The sequence below is a fragment of the Zeugodacus cucurbitae genome, chromosome 3 (assembly GCF_028554725.1).
Source record: "Zeugodacus cucurbitae isolate PBARC_wt_2022May chromosome 3, idZeuCucr1.2, whole genome shotgun sequence".
Classification (NCBI taxonomy): domain Eukaryota; kingdom Metazoa; phylum Arthropoda; class Insecta; order Diptera; family Tephritidae; genus Zeugodacus; species Zeugodacus cucurbitae.
In genome coordinates this window covers 19753546-19771790 of record NC_071668.1, presented here as the reverse complement: position 1 = coordinate 19771790, position 18245 = coordinate 19753546, and the positions used below count along the sequence as shown (strand labels likewise).

The 18245-nt window shown below is 38.8% G+C and overlaps 1 protein-coding gene across 1 annotated transcript in view; it reads right to left on the bottom strand.

The window, feature by feature from the left end:
- The window catches only part of LOC105216405 (neural cell adhesion molecule 1-B), a 292270-nt gene that overhangs the window by 14157 nt on the left and 259868 nt on the right, over positions 1 to 18245 (bottom strand). The window contains exon 7 of the mRNA XM_054227219.1: positions 11420 to 12094. Within this exon, the coding sequence (XP_054083194.1) occupies positions 11420 to 12094 (675 nt within the window). The remainder of the gene's footprint in view (positions 1 to 11419; positions 12095 to 18245) is intronic.

The following is an 18245-nucleotide window of genomic DNA, read 5'->3' as shown; positions in this document are numbered from 1 at the left end:
ACACGCTTGCACTCCATTCTTATATCATAATACGGTCCATATATCTAGAAAAAATCTTGAAACTAAGGTTAAGTGAGGTTAGGCTAAGAAGGCTTTTCTAAATTACGAACGCATTGTGTCTTTTGGAGTTTAACATAGGGTTCTTCCTTAATCTGAGCCTTATAGTATGGGTAAATACATCAAGAAGTAGTAGTTTAAATTAAATCCGCAGTTCAATTCTATTTCAGTGTTCCCCAGCTCGCTTCATTTTATCGCAGAACGTTGCTTTTTTAAAACCCAGCAGAAACTTGACATTGCAAAGTGAACGTTGCCAGCCACCTACATACAGTTGATTGCCTATTAACGAGCGGCTTGATGCCACAACAACCGCTATATTACCGTTCAGGCAATTAGCAATTTATTTATTGTGCGGCTGCTGACGATGCAGCCGCTGCTGCCTTTTCAGACAATTTCCGTAGAATTTCGTTTTTTTTTTGTTTTTGTCATTTTCGCTTCCAATTTGAGCCACATCATGCCACCTTGCATTGAATTGCGCAACTGAAGTTTATTGTTATTATTGCAGTGGCAAATTAATGCATATATTTTGCTTGCTTTTGCTCTTGTTGTTGTTGTTGCTGTTGCTCATTTCTTTGCTGCTGCGGTTGGTGCTGGAGATTTTTGCTGATTGTTGCTTGGTGGCTGTGGACTACATATGTGAATGTTGCATGGTTGGGGTTGTTGATGTTTTTGTTGTTGTTAGTGTTGTTGTTAGTGTTGTTGTTGTTGATAATATTGTTGCTGCTATAATTTCTGCAGTTGTGTTGCTAGTAGCAGCAGTTGTTTTTATTGTTGTTGTTGTTGCGGTTGTCATTGCTGCTGTTGTTCTGCTTCCTTTACTCCATTACTGGTACAAGCAATATTATTTTTGTTCTTATTTCATCCGTTGCGATCGTTATTGCTTGTGTTGTTGTCGTTTCATTACCTCTACAAAAATATGAATATTTTCTTGTTGTTGTTGTTGTCTTTTGCATACATCATTGTCGTTATTTTTGTGGTTGGCGATAGTTTGGTTGTTGTTGTTGCTGTGGTTGCATTACCAGTACAAAAAATATGAATATCTCTTGTTGTTGTTGCCATCTTGTTTTTTGTTTGTTTTTTAGTCCTCATAGTTGTTGTTATTTTTGTTGTTGGCAAAATTGATGTTACTGTTGTCGTGGTTCCATTAACAGTACAAAAATGTGAATATTGTTGTTGTTGTTTTTTGTTTTTTTTGGTCGTGATTGTTGTTGTTATTGCTGTTGCAGCTTCAACACAACCACCTCTGTCGTGACTGTTATTGCATGTGATTGAACTCTCTGCTTCACATTGTTATTGTCCTTATTGTATCGCAGTGTGTTTTTGTTATTGTACGAAATTTTTGTTTTCACTCGCTACCGGTGCGACCTAACGGCAATTTGAGCAGAAAAAAATCAAAAAAGGAAAAAAATATTTTTTTGTTTTGCGAAAGCGCACTTAATTATGCACACATGTGCAGGAATATATTGTTGTTGTATTTACATACATATGTGATAATATATGTAAGCAGGTTGTTGCTGTTGTTGTTGTTGTCATGAATATTTCATTTAATTGCCACATATTTTACGCCAACGCGTATTTGCACACAGGTGAATTAGTGGGTATGTATGTGTGTTTATTTGTAGATCTGTGGGTGTATGTGTATGTCTATGTGTGTGGCAGCCTCCACACTTGCCACAGCATTTCGTCTAGGAATAATATATTGCGCTCGTACATTATGCAGCGGCCACTTCAGCACCTGTGTACACACACACACACACATATATATATACAACTGCATATGGAATTCGTCGAATATGCATACCAATAAATATATATGTGTGTGCCTCTCGAAATTATACATCCCCCACCTATATAAACATACACACACATCCATAAAATATTCACATATGCAGCAATAATTTAATATTGCTCTCTGTCGATGCATTGCTGCCACAACGGAAATTGGTGTGGTTAACACGCGCGATTGATTATCGCCAAGATTCAATTAAACGCATTCGCTTCACGTATTCGCACACACACACACACTCACAGGTGGGCAGGTGTGCTGGCGGCTGCTGGTGGCGGCTGTGTGGGTGTGCCGTGCAATTGATGGTACTATAATTTACCGTTATACAAAAGTAGGCTGCACTTGAGTGGCTGTAAGCAATTTGAGAGTTGTTCGGGCAGCGGAAGTTGCGCGCAAATTTCATTCAACATTTATTCGTTCGTTCATTCAGCTGGTAAAAATTAGCTTTGTTGAAATTTTTAATGTTCTTTGTTGCTTGGCGCAAAATTTATATATGAAAACTGTTATTGTGGGAGGTGAAAATTTCATTTTTAACAAGTTTGAGAGCAGCCACTGCATGTATTGTTGCAGGAGTTGATTTGCTTGAGTCCATTTTCTATATTCTGGAATTGAATTTGTGAGCTTGTGAGTGATAGGTACAATTAAATAAATAATTATCGAGTTTTCCAGTAAAGTGATTTAATTTAAAAGGAGTTAATGTAAGAACAAACTATTTCAACTGCTTGTAGAATTGGTCAAACTTATAAACCGAAAGAAGGAAAGTTCTTCAAGTAAACGCATTGGACAGTGGAGAATTCCTCCGATTGCTGACGTTCTGTAGGACTATATATAGAGAATAGCGGTGAGAATTTCGAATTAGCGAGCTGAATTAGAAGTCTCTTAAATTTATAGAAATATAGTTGATGTTTCTCTTAAAAGCTCTTGCAGGCAAAAAAACTATTTAATTAGTCTTTGAAATATGTCGAAAAATAATAGAAAGGCACGCTAGGTGCCTTATCTGTATGTCCGTCAGTGCAAGCGATAACTTGAGCAAGCTTTGAGATATCTTTATGAAACATGGTTCATGGAACTATTGCTTTGGTAATGGGCGAAATTGGACCACTGCCACGCCCACAAAATGGCGAAAACCGAAAACATATAAAGTGCCCTAACTAAGCCATATATAAAGTTCTCAAATCTGTATTTGGTACAGAGGATCACATTAGGAGGGGGCATATTTGGTGAAATTTTTATCCGAAAGTGGGTGTGATCCCGCCCCATATTAAGTTTTTTGTACATATTTCGTAAACTACTAAAGCTATATCAACCAAACTTTCTAGAGTTTGCACTTCCTTATACAGTCTAAAAATGGAGGAAATCGGGTTATAATCACGCACACGCCCCGTACACCGTTGAAAACCACTGAAAATGCTTTCATTCAGTAGGGAAAAACACTATAAACCTCAAATTTCATCCATAAAAGACAGAAAGACTTCACTCACACAATTCTAAATAGGCATGGTTCCGCCCACTTATGGGTCAAAAACCATTTCTCCGAAACTACTCGACCAATTTCAATAAAATTCAGCGCATAATATTTTTCGAGTATCCCAATATGTTATGAAAATAGTCCAAATCGGTTCACAACCACGATTACTTCCTATATACCAGAACGTTGAAGACGATCTGAATCGTTTACTTTACAATGTATAAAGCAAGCACTAATGAAGATATCGGCAAAAAACTTTACACAAATACCGCACTTATAGTGGGGCATCGCCCTTCTAAAAATCACCGGAATTGGATCATAAGGTTTCAAGGCCGCATATATCGACATTTCTTTATCGAAAATATAGGTCTCTCAGATATTTTAAAGAAATTCAGAGAGAATATTAATCTAAGAGATTCTGCTTTTCGCCCAAAGTCAGTCCAATTAGAATAAAAGTATAAAATATCAGAATACACCTTATTTTTCATAAAAATAAAATTACTGATGAATATAAAGTAATTTCAGTTGAAAATATAATTAAATGTCCCTCTGGAATTAAGGGACACCATGAAGACAATTAAGTGCCTCTACTAATGTCCAAGCCTCAGTCGATTTGTTTGAAGGAGAGAAGAAGCTTAAAAATTTCATTAACTCCAATGATTTGACAATTGAAAATCAGGTGGGAAGCTCTTAGAAGCACAAGTCTCGCATTTTAAATTTTGTAAAAGTTTTAGCTTGTGCAAAGCTACGGATTCCTGTTCAGAGTCAACTGTCACTCGATAGAAGGGACTGTGGGAGCCTGATTGGTATACTCACTGGCCACAGTGTGGTTACGGCACACCCATGCAATATGGTGACTGATCGAGATGACTACAGCAAATGTTAAGAGCATGATAACAGTGAAGCAATGGAATGTCTTTTGTGTTCTTATCCTGCATTGGTCAAGACTTTCAGCACCTGGAGACCTCAAAGTATGAGAATCTGGTAGAAGTATCGACCAGGCCAAATTCGCGTCAAGAACAGGCATCTTAAATGATGACTACTCCTCATAGTTTACGTGACGGTACTCCAATTAGTATCACTTAGGGTCCAAAGCTGAACTATGTGGGGCTTACGGGCCTATCAGACACACCTAACTTATTCAGACTCAAGGACTTTTTCTTCAAAAATTATAAATATTTTATTTTCATTTAGAATAGCTTAGAATTAAAAAATGTGGATTTCTGTTATAGAATGAAGCAGATACTCGAGTGCCTGCAAATGCTGACTCAATTGAACCTTCAATGTAGTTTGCGCAAAATCCACAACGGACTTGAAATGTTGAGTTGCCAACGGTGAAGGGATTCAGGATGTCTTCTATTGCAACCAAAATGCAATATCGGTGATAAACTTGCAATGCATCCTAACATTGATCAGGTGCAAGGCGATCTAGTTACCTCCGTACATTTAAAATAATAACTTCCTGCTTGGAATTCCAGCTGTCATGAGCTGCTATTCTCAAACTAGCATAGGTTTAAAAAAGAAAATCGTAAAAGTTCCATATACTCATTTCACATTTCCTTTGCAATTAAATTTTTTAACTCCAAGGCACTTGCAACACCATACAACAAAAACGTCCTTCAGCATCCTTTAAAATTTATTTAAGTGTGAATTTCAATCTGCAATTGTGTTTAAAAGCATTTTCATTCCACGCAGCTGCACCCACTGCAAACACACATATTCACTCAAATATACAGATACCACCACTTTGAAGAAGCAACGCTGCGTTGGCTTTACTGCAACCAGTTCCGCCAGCAGCCACGTTACCTGCCATAAGGATATGCCATGACAGTTGGCATTTGAATTTAAATTTAAGTACAATTTTTTTTCATTCCTTTTTCTTATTCATATTTGCAAGTCAAGTACGGTTAGGATGCGTACGTTGCATTGAGGTGTGCAGCATTGCGTATATCCTTTATTGATTGTGTGATAAAATCAAACACACACACACCCACACACTCAGGCAAATGCAATGGCAGTAAAGCTTGAATGCGTCTGTGTGTGTCTGTGCCTTTACAGTTATTCGTAGATATGCGATTACTTTTAAGTTATGCAGCCTGTCGCATCACTCCGATTGCTGCACTCAAGTGTAACAAACGGCAATGCAATGCGCGCATATGTGTCCTTATATGCATCTGTATATATGTCTGTGTGTGTGTGTGTGAGTATATGCTTTTTACTTGTATTTGCTTTGCTGCTGCCGCTTCGTCTTTGTCATTTCTATTTTGCTACATTTTATTACCGCTACTTTATGCTTTTGCTTCGTCGCTTACGCGTCGCTGCTCCAAGACAATGTGCGAGACACGTGAGCTCAAACACACACACACACATAGACACGTATGCATAGGTAGTTGCCATTTTATGGCGCACCTTGAAAGTTACAGATTCCTTAGCTCGCAGCTAGCTGCTTGTAAAATATTCGCCTTTATAAATTCATATGTGCAGTAGTGTGCAAAATATTGGCAACTGTTGTTCGGAAAATTTGTTTACCTTTCATTGAGTATTATTTTTATGACTATTTGATAGCTATGATCTTAGCATTCGCTATATCATAGTATAAAAAATTTCCAACAATTTCTAGTAGTCTTCGTCAGCTGACTGTAGAGAGTTTTTTACTTTTGAAGTTTCGAAATATGATTCGGGTCTTTATAGTGCTTGAAAATCCCTTTACTCTTTGGTGAATACATATATGTATATCTAATATTGGTTGGCTTATTTTAAAGTTTTCCTTCGTTAAAGGCAAACCCGCCAGAGAAACGCTTCGTTAGACTAATGATGTTTTGGGGGATGGTACTCTATCACTTCGAACTGGGGAGGAATGGTTTCGACGATTCATAGCGGGTGAAAGCGACACAATGGATAAGCCAGTCGGCGGAAGACCTGTGACGACGAATACCGTTCAAATAATTGAAAACATCGAGTTAGACCGGGATGTGGCATTTCGTGACATCGCCCAGAGGATGGGAGTTAGTCACCAAACAATTTGAAAGTATCTGCAGAAGGCTGGGTACAGAAAAAAGCTTGATATTTGGGTGCCGCATGATTTGACGCAAAAAAACCTTCTGGACCGAATCAACGCCTTGCGATATGCTGCTGAAACGGAACGAACTCGATTCATTTGTAAAGCGGATGGTGACTGGCGACGAAAAATGGATCACATACGACAATATCAAGCGAAAACGGTCGTGGTCGAAGGATGGTGAATCGTCCAAACAGTGGACAAGCCGGGATTGACGGCCAGGAAGGTTTTGCTGTGTGTTTGGTGGGATTGGAAGGGAATTATCCACTATGAGCTGCTCCCAGATGGCCAGACGCTTTATTCTACCATCTATTGCGAACAACTGGACAGCTTGAAGCAGACGATCGACCAGAAGCGTCCAGAATAGACCAACAGGAAGGGTGTAGTGTTCCACCAGGACAACGCCAGACCACAAATTTCGTTGATGACTCGTCAGAAGCTACCGGAGCTCGGATGTGAGGTTTTATTGCATTCACCATATCGCCCGGAAATAGCACCAAGTGATTACCACCTGTTCCTGTCCATGGCGAACGCCCTTGGTGGTATAAAGTTGTACTCAAAAGAGGCTTGTGAAAAGTGGCTGTCCGAGTTCTTCGCAATTAAGGAAGGGGTCTTCTACGGGGGGGTAATATAAAGTTGCCGTCTAGATGAAAACAGATTATTGAACGAAACGGCACATATTTGAACTAAATCCGATCACTGTAAAACTTTTTATAAAGCATTGAATAAAGAGCAAATATGCGGAAGGAAGATATTTGCCAACCAATATAGCATTAAAGTGACATATTATTCAATCTAGCTTGAACTTATCTTACCGAAGAAGGGCTGTATTCCACAGTAATTTTGTTCATGTTTTGAGAGAAGTAGAAGTTATTGTCAATGAATTAGTATAGTCTTAACTAATTGTAACAGGGTGTTGTAGTTACTAGAGACTAAAGAGATTTGGTCCCCGACCGAATTGTGCAACCTGAAGACACCAGTTCTGATAAACATATGTTTTTCAGATACTATCCAATAACTTCGCTATAAAGGAAATTAGATTAATTGGCTGGAAGCACCTCAGCTATATTCCGCAAATTCTTATAGATCACTCTGCAATCTAATCTACTAGTATCATTACTTATAGAGTCAGACTCATATGCTGATTTATTGCAATAAAAAATTTTATATCAATTACTTATATTTTGCGCAACACTGTACGCATCACATATGGATAATTTATGCTTGAATAGAAGGCAGTATGCCAAGTGGTTGTGCGCAAATCTTCGGATAAGATGAAAAATCTAACGCATGCATATGTTTGGTGGAATTTTCTATACATACATACCGATGTATGTACTTACGTAAATTTATTTTATGCATAGTTATGTTATGCTAGATATAATAGACACAAGATATATGTATGTATGCTTGCAAAGTTATATGTACAGATGTATATATTTAAATTTTCGTCTACTGACTGCCAACATTCTATTTGTCTATATATCTGTATAAAGGTAAAAAATATATGGATGTGTTATAGCTACTATGTATACAAGGACGGATGTTCTACTAGGAGGGGTTTCAGGGTATCTTTTACCAATTGAATGTTCTAATAAATAGGTTAGTAATAAGTTAAATCTGAAAAAATATATATTCGACAAGGACTTCGAATAAATATCCCCCGTAAATATTCAGAACTCAAGTTCTACTAAGCGTCAGTTTTAATAGTATTAGAAGTAGACAATCTTGAGTTGGCTTAAATCAAAAGGTCATTAATAACCTTGAATTCTTTCTTCTCTCATGTGCCTTTCAAGTTTTAAAGTGAACTGATAAAAATATGATGAGACCACATTCGCGACAGAAATTTTGCTTGCCAATCCATACGACGACTGATAATGGGAAAAACTTGTTGTTAGCCAAGGACCATACTCCTAAATATAGTATTCCATTTCATTTTCCTAGGCGTCAGGAAGACTATTAGGTGTACTAAACTATAAAACAAGTTTCTTATAACTATTTTTTTTTTTTACTAAAAGTCATCAGAGGTCTCTCCAACGAAAATTTCCTAACAGCACCCGTGTATAACAGTAGAATAAAGATAACTGTGTACTCACATTTACCAACCAAGGTATGTCTATATATCCGGTTTTAAGGAGCAAATTTGAATTTAAAATAACTCGAAAGAGTCAAAAACTTGAGTGTTCTTTAAAAGGATACCGAGACTTGTTATTAATAAAGGATTTTCTCTTCTTCTTTTTGATTGTCTCTATAAGTAAGCGATTTCTTTACTTCTCTACTAAATTTTTCTAACACAGTATTTTTCTAGAAGTCAGTGATAGTATGCATATAAAAGGCTTGGACAGATTTTTCGTATTTCAGTAACATAGGAACCGTGCGTCCAAAGTCGAAAAATGTAGACTGGACGTGCTTATGAGAGGAAAATTCCGTATTCTACGATCCCATATATAAAAATCAGGTCCATCTAACACCTCCTTTTCTATGAACTGCTGATACTCACATCACAAAGTATGGATTCAGTTACATATGGAGAGCGTGACTTGTGGTACGCTCGGCAGCCTCATTTTGTTATGCTTCCTGAAAGTCATTTCGTCTGATGGTAGAAGTGAAGACGGGCCCTTGAAGCTCTGAAACGCTCCTGCCTCTCACGTAGAGCATATATAAAAATGTATTCTTATATATTATTATACCAGATACATATATTTGTATATATGTATGTCTACGAAAAAGCACAGAAAGCACTGACTTCCTTGCTGTCTATCATATTGTTCTTATTTGTTGTTTTTATTGCTGTTGTTGTGCTTGTGCGCTAAGTGCATAATCAATCACAGTGATTTGCCTGCTTATCTGCTTTGTTTTATTATTTATATTTTTTACCCATCCTTGCGCACGCCCACACATATGTAAATGCTGAAATGTGAGAGCATTTTCTCCTCTTGATTGCCTTGTGGTAATATTTTTAGAAAATAAGTGGCTTTAACGTCAAAAATCTCGTATCATCTTCTTGTGTTGTGTATTTTCTTGTGTTTATTATTATTGTTTTTACATCCTTTTTTTTTGTGTTTTTGGTATAACTAGGGGATTAGCTTGGCAATGATATTTTAATCCTTTGAGAGGATTCAAGAAAAATCATTGGTTTTGTACTTTTCCACTTAAATATTGAGCAAAAAGTTGAATCGTTGTTATTGTAAATAGTCTTGTTTCAATTGCTTTGTCTTAACTTGTTCTTTATCTAGAAACTAATTGATGTAGCAGATCTTACAGACCTTTTTTCATAAGTTCTCTAATCAAAAACTACCATTGTTCCATCGCAAATCTATTGTAGAAGAGATCACTTCGAAGAACTCACACGAAGATATTCTTTATCCGCTACATTGATTTGCTCTGATCAGCTGGAGTAGAATTTTAAAGTTATTTTCTATACAATCTATATCGTGTCTTAGGGAACTCAGGGTTTCATTATTAAGAAACCTACACCACCCAGGTGCTTTGAAACATACAGGACTAATCCTTGATGAAAAACTAAGCTCTACGTATATTCTTCTAAATCCTGTTCTTTATCATGTATGAAGACTTTATCCATTGGCTCTATAAAACATATTCAAAGCCCTTTATGGAGAATATGTATCTTTAAATAGCCCCTTCAAGATATTCTTATTAAAACCTGCCTTAAAGCAGATCCAACAATATGGACTGTGCCCTTAAATTGATTTGATACAGAATAAACCCCGCAAATGCGGGAATAGTGGAACTCAGTGTTATATTATGTTATATAAGTTGGGAATCTCATACCAGTAACTGGATAAGATGGAAATAATGGAATATAGGTAAATACTCAGACAAAGTATTTTCGCGGAGTCCCTTGCGGTCGCTTGCCATTAGCTGTCTTCTCGACGTCTCTACAACCAGATTAATCAACCAATAATAAAAAGTGCTGATCCTTATAACTTCGTTCAGTGGCGACCAAAAAAGTGTAAGAAAGCCAATTTATTTCGCTATGTTGGCGATATCATTTACCAGGTAAGAGCAAATACCTGCCTTAAATACCCCAGAAACTAGACTCACCTTCCATAGAATGAAATTTGCTGCACCAAAAGAATTTAAATCACAAAATTTATAGACACGATTCGAGACAATTAATTCTCAGTCAGCCAATTCCGCGATACGCTCTGCTTTGTCTTTCCCAGTCAATCGATAGTCCTCGCGGCTGAGCACTTATTGCTTGACTGCCGATTGGAAAATTAACTGCTCCGCACACACACGGCATTTCAATTACGAAATTCAGGAATCAGCAAAAAATCGCAAACTTGAACTTCAAGTCGTCCGCAGGCAGTTAAATGTACAAGGGATGTCGGATAGGTACTTAGGTTCACAGTCCGGTGGCGTCACTATAATTTACTATTGTTATGAACTATATGCTATCTCTAAGACAGTTACTATCGAATCACATTCGGAGCTTTGTTTTGTATGGGATGTGTCCGGATTTTAGAAAAAGGAAAGAATCTTCACAGTCGGTGGTTCGACTCTTGTCTGCAATAAGGATATCGTGAAAAAAGTCCACGCTTTTACACTGGCAGACGGACCGTTGAAGATACGCGTGTTAGCTAAAGCAGTAGGCGTCTTAAAAGACGGTCTAAGTTATATCCAACATGAGATATTGGGCGCGAGAAAGCAATCGGCGCGATGGCTTACTCCAGAATATATATGCAATCGTGAGATCTCTTCCGCGGTTCGGATTCGACGGAACATGGTCAAGGAACAGTGTAAACAGTGGACAACATACGATAAAACTGCTCCGAAGAAGACGAAGTCTTTTTTATCTTCCGAAAGGGTAAAATCCACCGGAGGACAAAACTGTCACAGAGCTCTCCTGCTAGGTACTTAGCGGACTAACCTTGTACATATTTGTACAAAGACACATACGCACGGTCCTGCGAGGTACAAATACAATCATTTCTTCAAACTTCTCCCGTTCGGTCGTCTACATCAGGACCTCATTTTGGCGAAGAGTTCACACAGCCATAGGAATAAACAAGCTATATCAACTTACCTAACTGCTGCTCCATGCGCTGCTGTTGCTGTTGTTGTTGCTGACGCGACTTTTTCAATGTGCCAAACCGTTGTGGTGGCTGCGGTGGAGATTGCAGATGTTGTTGCTGTTGCTGCAACTGATGCTGATACTGCTGATGCTGGTGCTGGAGCTGTTGCTGCTGCTCGTGCAACTGTTGCAGCTCGTCCGCATACTCTTGCCGCGAACCGCTCTCCCCCATTGCGGCGGCTTGGCTGACAACGCTCAGACTGCTGGTGTTGGCTGGCGCGCAAGAACTCTGACTGCTACTGCCGGTGCTTGTGAAATCATGCGGATTGCCAGTGCCACAAGTGCCAGCCGTTGACGGCGTTGCCACCGTTGCGGCGGCGGATGCCTGCGTTATATGCGGTGGCGGTGGCACCGGATATCCGACATAGTCGACGACGCATTGCGTCAGCGGATCCAGACAAGTGCCATACGTTATTGAACCGGGCGGCGGTTGTTCGATGTAGATTTGTGCGCCAGCTGCTGCCGCGGCCGCCGCCGCCGCTTGCACCGCTGCGGAGGAGTGCTGTTGTGCGGCAGCCATTTTCACACGCCACAATGTATCCTGCGCACTGGCTAGACTGCTGCAGATGCTGTTCGACTTGGTGGAGTAATTATTTTCGGCTGACGGATAGTGCAGGCCTGTGGACCCTGCCGGCGTGGATGTGGATTGGTAGTAGATTGTGAAGAGCAGCGGCAAATGTAGAAGAAAAACAAGAGTGAAATTAATTATATTTTTAGCGGATGTAGCGCGGGTGGTGGTGAAGGTTGATAAAGAGCGCGTGGCAAGAAAATTGGCATTTTGTGTGCGGTTGGTGCAAATTGAAAATGATTGAGTGAGTGAGGTGGGAAGAGACGTGCTGCATAAAGAGTTGTGCATATTAGTTTTAATTACATTTGTATATTAAATTTTATATATTAGATTGTTTATATTTACAAAAAGTTATAATACAGTTAATTTAAATAGAATTTGAGCAAAAAAAAAAATAATTTTTTTTTAATATCATTTGATATTTCTAGAAGCAGAATGTTCAATTTTTACATACATTATAATAATAATTTCATTCGGAAATATGGCCTTCTCACCGTAGAACCAACAGATATCCAATTTCACTCAGTTCACTCTTTAGAACGTATTTAAAAATCGTAGATTTTGAAAATATTCATATAACATTACAAGCATCTACAGAGATAGCAAATAAGACCTCGATTTGAGAGATTTCTTAGGATTCTTTCCCATCACAGTCGATACTCGGTCTGGGGTAACGGACTGCCAATTCAAATTTTGTGCATTGCTCTAAATTTTTTTAGAAGATAAGGAGAGTGAGACCCTAAGTTATTAATGAAAATCTAACTTAAGCCTCGATTGATTCTTCTCTCAGACAAGTATGTATTCTTGCAATAGAACTCTGTCCTCTATAGGAGAGATCTATTGCTTAAGTCTACTTTCAAACAAAATATAACTTATATTTGGGCATATTCATGAAGGAAGATGTAGTAGAAAAGAATCAGCATTTCCATGAAAGTTAAATATATATATATTTAAGGTCTACAAAGAAAGTGTGGCCTGTGTTCATAACCTAACACAGGCTGATTCCTTCGGCGGATATCTTAGGGATCTCACTTATTAAGTATAGATCAAAATACCCTCATCTGTCAGTTATATCATATTCTCTGTATTTTCCGGAGTTATGAGGTCCGATATGTTTTACCCTCAGCTTAGAAAAAGTTAGACAATCCAATAAAATGTGCCTACATGTTTCTTCTACGCATTCCTCCTGAGAACTTTAACAATGGACTTTCGTTAGGATCTTTATGTATATATGTAATTGGCGTATTAAGCGTTTATCCGATAATAGGCGAATCGATAAGAGCGCACCATTCATTCCTTTCCCTCGCAATTCGGCGCCAGTTGGAAATCCCAAGTGAAACCAAGTCGGAGGCCTTCTTTTTGTATTGTATTGAACGCTTTCAAATCTGGAGTGTTTCCGTCCATTCGGACAACATGACCTAGCCAGCGTAGCCGCTGGCACCTGACATTGTTGGTATTGTTGGTTCTAGTACCTGGAGGATGGGATCATGTGTAGAAGTTCACGTAAGTGAGGAACGTTTGTGATTGCCATTCACTTGGGGGTGGACAGAATCGATTCTTCTTCACATGGTTCAAGCAGCGCCCGACATCCGGACCAAGTATCCTCTGGGTAGCTAACAAGCAGCGTTTGGAGGCGTGCTAAAGTGAGAAGGAGAACACGATTCTGCAGTTGGGAGTAGGGTTTGCAAAACCATAACAGAAAAAGTAGGATATTTATATCAATACTATTTTACTATTTGTGCTTTTTGAACAAATTGGAACACTTGCATCGGCTGCTAGACCTTTTTTGCTTGGTGATTTATGTCTATTGCTGACGGGTGCTTGCAGTTTCTTTATACTCTCTTTTATCACTACCTATGATGAAGCTCAGCTAGTTTTAACTATAATTTGAAATGGCTATTTTTTATATTTAGTTGAGGAGGAGTTGAGTAGTAAAGAATTGTTTGGACATTTGTGTATGAAAACAACAATATTATCTGGGAACTCAGCAGCAAAATTCCACTGAACCCTTTTCTTCTCGGTATCAGGAATGAATATAGTTGAGAATATTTGAACATAATTGTAATTATGCATAGGATCTAACAAGAAATTATTTCATTTTGCTCAAACCGATTTCCTCATCAGGGAGTGTCGATACATTTTAACGACTAATTTTGAACGTTCGAGAAATTAATGTACGAGAGTATGTTGAACTTGAAAGATCTCAGTTTTGTTGCAACAAAATAAATTCCTAACAGTATTTAGACACCAATAAGAGTTTCTTGCTATGAGCGTCAGAGCGTCATTATAAGTCATATTCCAGCAAGAGATAAGTAACTAAGACTTTTCGTCGACTTGAACGTGGCATATTTTGCACATGATATACTAGAGACTACCTGATTATCATGGTTGGGAACTTAGTTGATGAATGTTAAAGAATAACGTGAAGTGTTGTATCGACGAATCTTTTAAGATTGTGGTGTTTTAACGTTCAAGTACCGACCAGAGACGATTCCAAATATATAAACGTTTTTGTTCCAATCGGATATTTGAGAGTTATGTGGTCTTAAGGTCATGTTGTTCGAATGGACGTAAGCGCTCCAGCTTTGAAAGTATTCGATGCAAGAGGAAGAGGAAGACCTCCACTACGTTGTAAGAACCAGGTGGAGAAGGACCTGGCTACAAATGGTAATACCAATCGGCGCCAAGCTGACAAAAGGAAGAATGAATGGCGCGCTGTAGTAAACTCGGCTATAACCGCGTAAGCGACAGTCAAGAAGAAGAAGAAGAAGATCCAATAAGCTTACTTTTAATTATTTGTATTTTCAAAAATACTCTAAATAAACCCGATTATTACATGAAATTGAAGCATAAGCTGATTATATACAAGTATTATTAAATAACGTATATATACTTAACTATAACGGTAAATAGTGGAATAAACAGAAGTATCAGCGTGCGAAGAAGAAGCAGTAGTAGAGAAAAAGAAGAAAAAGCTTAAGAAACTTGTGCAAAAAGTTGGTGCGCGCTTGCAAAAAGCCGTTGGCAGTGCATTAGACAAGCAGAAAATGGTGGACTCGCAGCGGGGAGTGCAGAAGTGCGGTCCAAGTGCTAACAGGCTGCGGCAGCGATGGAAACAAAGCAACAAGGAAACACACAACAATTCATAAGCCCACCAAAAACAACAACAACAGAAAAGAATAGATGACAAGCAACTAAAACACCGTTAGACAAAAAGTGCAACGCGGTGGCTGCCCCCACCAAAGCGCGCGAGTGCGGCAATTGTTAACTTCGGGTCGCCACCATCAGCTCCATTGCTGCCGCCACCGCGCGCAGGGGTGCAAATTAAATTTACCTGAAACAGTTGGCGGTTTTGTGGTTTTGCGGACATACGCGGCTGCTGTCAGCGACATGAGCGCTCTTGACACGCCCGCTGTGCCAATGTCATAGCCAGTTTGTATTGTTGTTGCTGTTGTTGTTGTTCGTGTTGCGTCCGCTGCCATTGTTGTAGCTGTAGCTAATTTTGTTGCTGGTGTTGCTGTAGTTGCATCACATTTTGCGGTGCGATCGTCGACACCGTCAACACCGTCAACACCTCCTCCATCACCTCCCCCGTCATTCACGCTGCTCGTGTAAATATTGTTGCTGTTGTTGTTGTTGTTGCTGCCACCAACGCCACCACCATCGCTGGCATTGCTGTTGCACGAGTACGTTGGCACGTGACCAACCGTCACTGTGGTGGGTTTGTTCGCTTGCTCGTTGTTGTTGCTGTTGCATGCCAAGTTATTAATATTGTTGTTGTTGTTGTTAGTATTTATTTTGTTGATGTTGCTGCTGTCATTGTGTTGTTTATTGCTGTTGTTGCCGCCAAATACATCCAAACCAAATGGTGGTCCTATATATTTGCGGTGAACGGTATAAATAAGTTTGCCAACATGACAAAGAGAGAGAGATAGAGAACGCGCAAGCGGAGGCAGAGGGAAAGCGCTTATGTAAATGTGTTTAGTGTACTTAGACTTATTTTTATGTAAATTTTGTATAGTTGAAAGTTGTTGTTGTTGTAGTTTGATTTATTCACATATTTTGTGTTTCGAAAAGCGGTTCAAAGGGAATATGGAAATCATGTTGTTGGCGTTCGTGTTCATGGCGCTTTATGGAGGGTCACGAAGAGTAGTATTGCGTTTGGGAGAAGCTTTTATTTTGTATACTAGCTTTTCAATAGCTCTTTTGTCATACAATAAGTTATATTTGTTTATATGTAAGTTCCTTTTCCAAAGCGCTGGTTCACGTACCCATTTTAACCTCTTTTATGTGTACGAAATGGTTTTCAGATCACCTTTTTTGGTTGCAAGTGAAATAGGAATATGATAAAACAGGAATTGCGAGAGAAATATACAATAATATAAGAATTCTATCAGTTCTAATCCTCGCCCATTCGCTTTGGACCATACCGACTTTGGCACTGAATTTCATACTGTAAACAAACAGATCTCTACAAATATTTTGTATGGTTAATGTTGACACAAATGTCTAAGATCGATATAAAACGATTTAATCGATTTAAACGACCAGTGCTTGACCCTAGAGACATCTATTGAAAAACGGCGGAAGCAAAGTTGTAGACCTAATAACAACCTTGGGCATAGCCTGAAAGGATTTAGACTACTATCACGCTCAGAGACTTCATTCCGAGACTATTGGATTATCGCCATGTCGTCGAGCCGAGCCCTGGCGTTCTTTTCTCTGCTCCTATACCTTCAAGAGAGGTCCGTGTGTGTAGGAGTCGCTGGAGGAGAGGCGAAAATTGCTTGAGTTGGGTGAGGAGTTTATTGTCGGGAACTTCTTATCAACTTCAGCTGGATGTGGTTGCCATAAAGGTTGTCGTCAGTGGAAAACAAGTCGTTAAGTAGGAACACCACTATCCTCTTGTAATTAACTTCTGCATAGATGGACTTCAGTTGAATTGAGTAAGTGTTGTACAGTTACTAGCACTTGTTATGTCGCCCTTCCTTCTGGTCTGATCCTTTTGGTCAAGGTGAGACCATACATAAATTTTTAAGAAAGATATATTATCTATTTTCTAACCTTGGCAGATTTCTTCAGATTGATAAAAATAAAAATATATTAAACTATAAAAGTTCAGTTTTATGTTTTGGTATTCCCACATTCGTCCATCCAAGAACTATTTGACATTCCCTAACCAGTTTGATTTGTCTGAAACCAATGAGTAGACACTTCAAACCTACTGCTTCTAAGTTTTTAAGTTCCTGATCAGCAACAGATGTAATTATGAAAGGTTCTTGATCTCTAGAGGGGATCAGAGTTTGTTTTAAGCATAGGAACTAATAAGATTAAGAAGTGGATTGAATATAAAAGAACAGGACATAAATACACATCCAAGTCAACGGTTATCTAAGACGAGCTACAGTGTTGCTAGTCAAAGCTCCTTAGTAGACCTAAAATTAAGCCATGAGCTCACTTAACCTAAAATCAACTAATTTAACCACTGAGTTCCGGCCATTGAGGGGGACTTATTTACTTCGACGACGCTAACTAGCGCGGTATAAACTGTAGGCAACACTACTACACATTACAACAAAAACAAGTGCGTCCTATGCAAAGCCACAGGCCAACGGCATTAAATAACAAGCGGAAAGCGGCAGAACCGGCGACGACAACGGCGACCGGCGTTGTGACTAGAATGAAAGTGACGATAACGCAAAAAGTATGGAGACAAAAACAGTGGAGCGAACAAGCGAGCACCGCTACATAAAGCTACTGTAACAGTAAATGGTGAAAGTAATCAAAGCGGAAGCGGAAATGTATACAAATGAAACTTGAGCATTTTGCCCCTTTTAATTATGCGCACTTATAAATTTCAACTAACTGTGGACACAACAACTCCAACAACTACTATAATAATAACTAAAAAAACAACAACAAACACTCGGTGAACAACATAAACAAATGCTAAACAAGTAGAATACAATAATAATAATAACAACAACAACGACGACGTGAACGAAGACAAGTACTTGTGACAACCGTAAATTTACATCAACAACACGAACCGGGTACAAAAGCAAAGTTCTGGCACAAAATGTAAAAAAATAGAGAAACAAAACAACAGAAAAAAGCATAAATTCAATGAACATCGGTTGTGTGCCAAGAGGAAAAGTTGGCTGGCAAATACTGTGGAAATACAGTGGAAGTGCAGCAACAACAATTTGC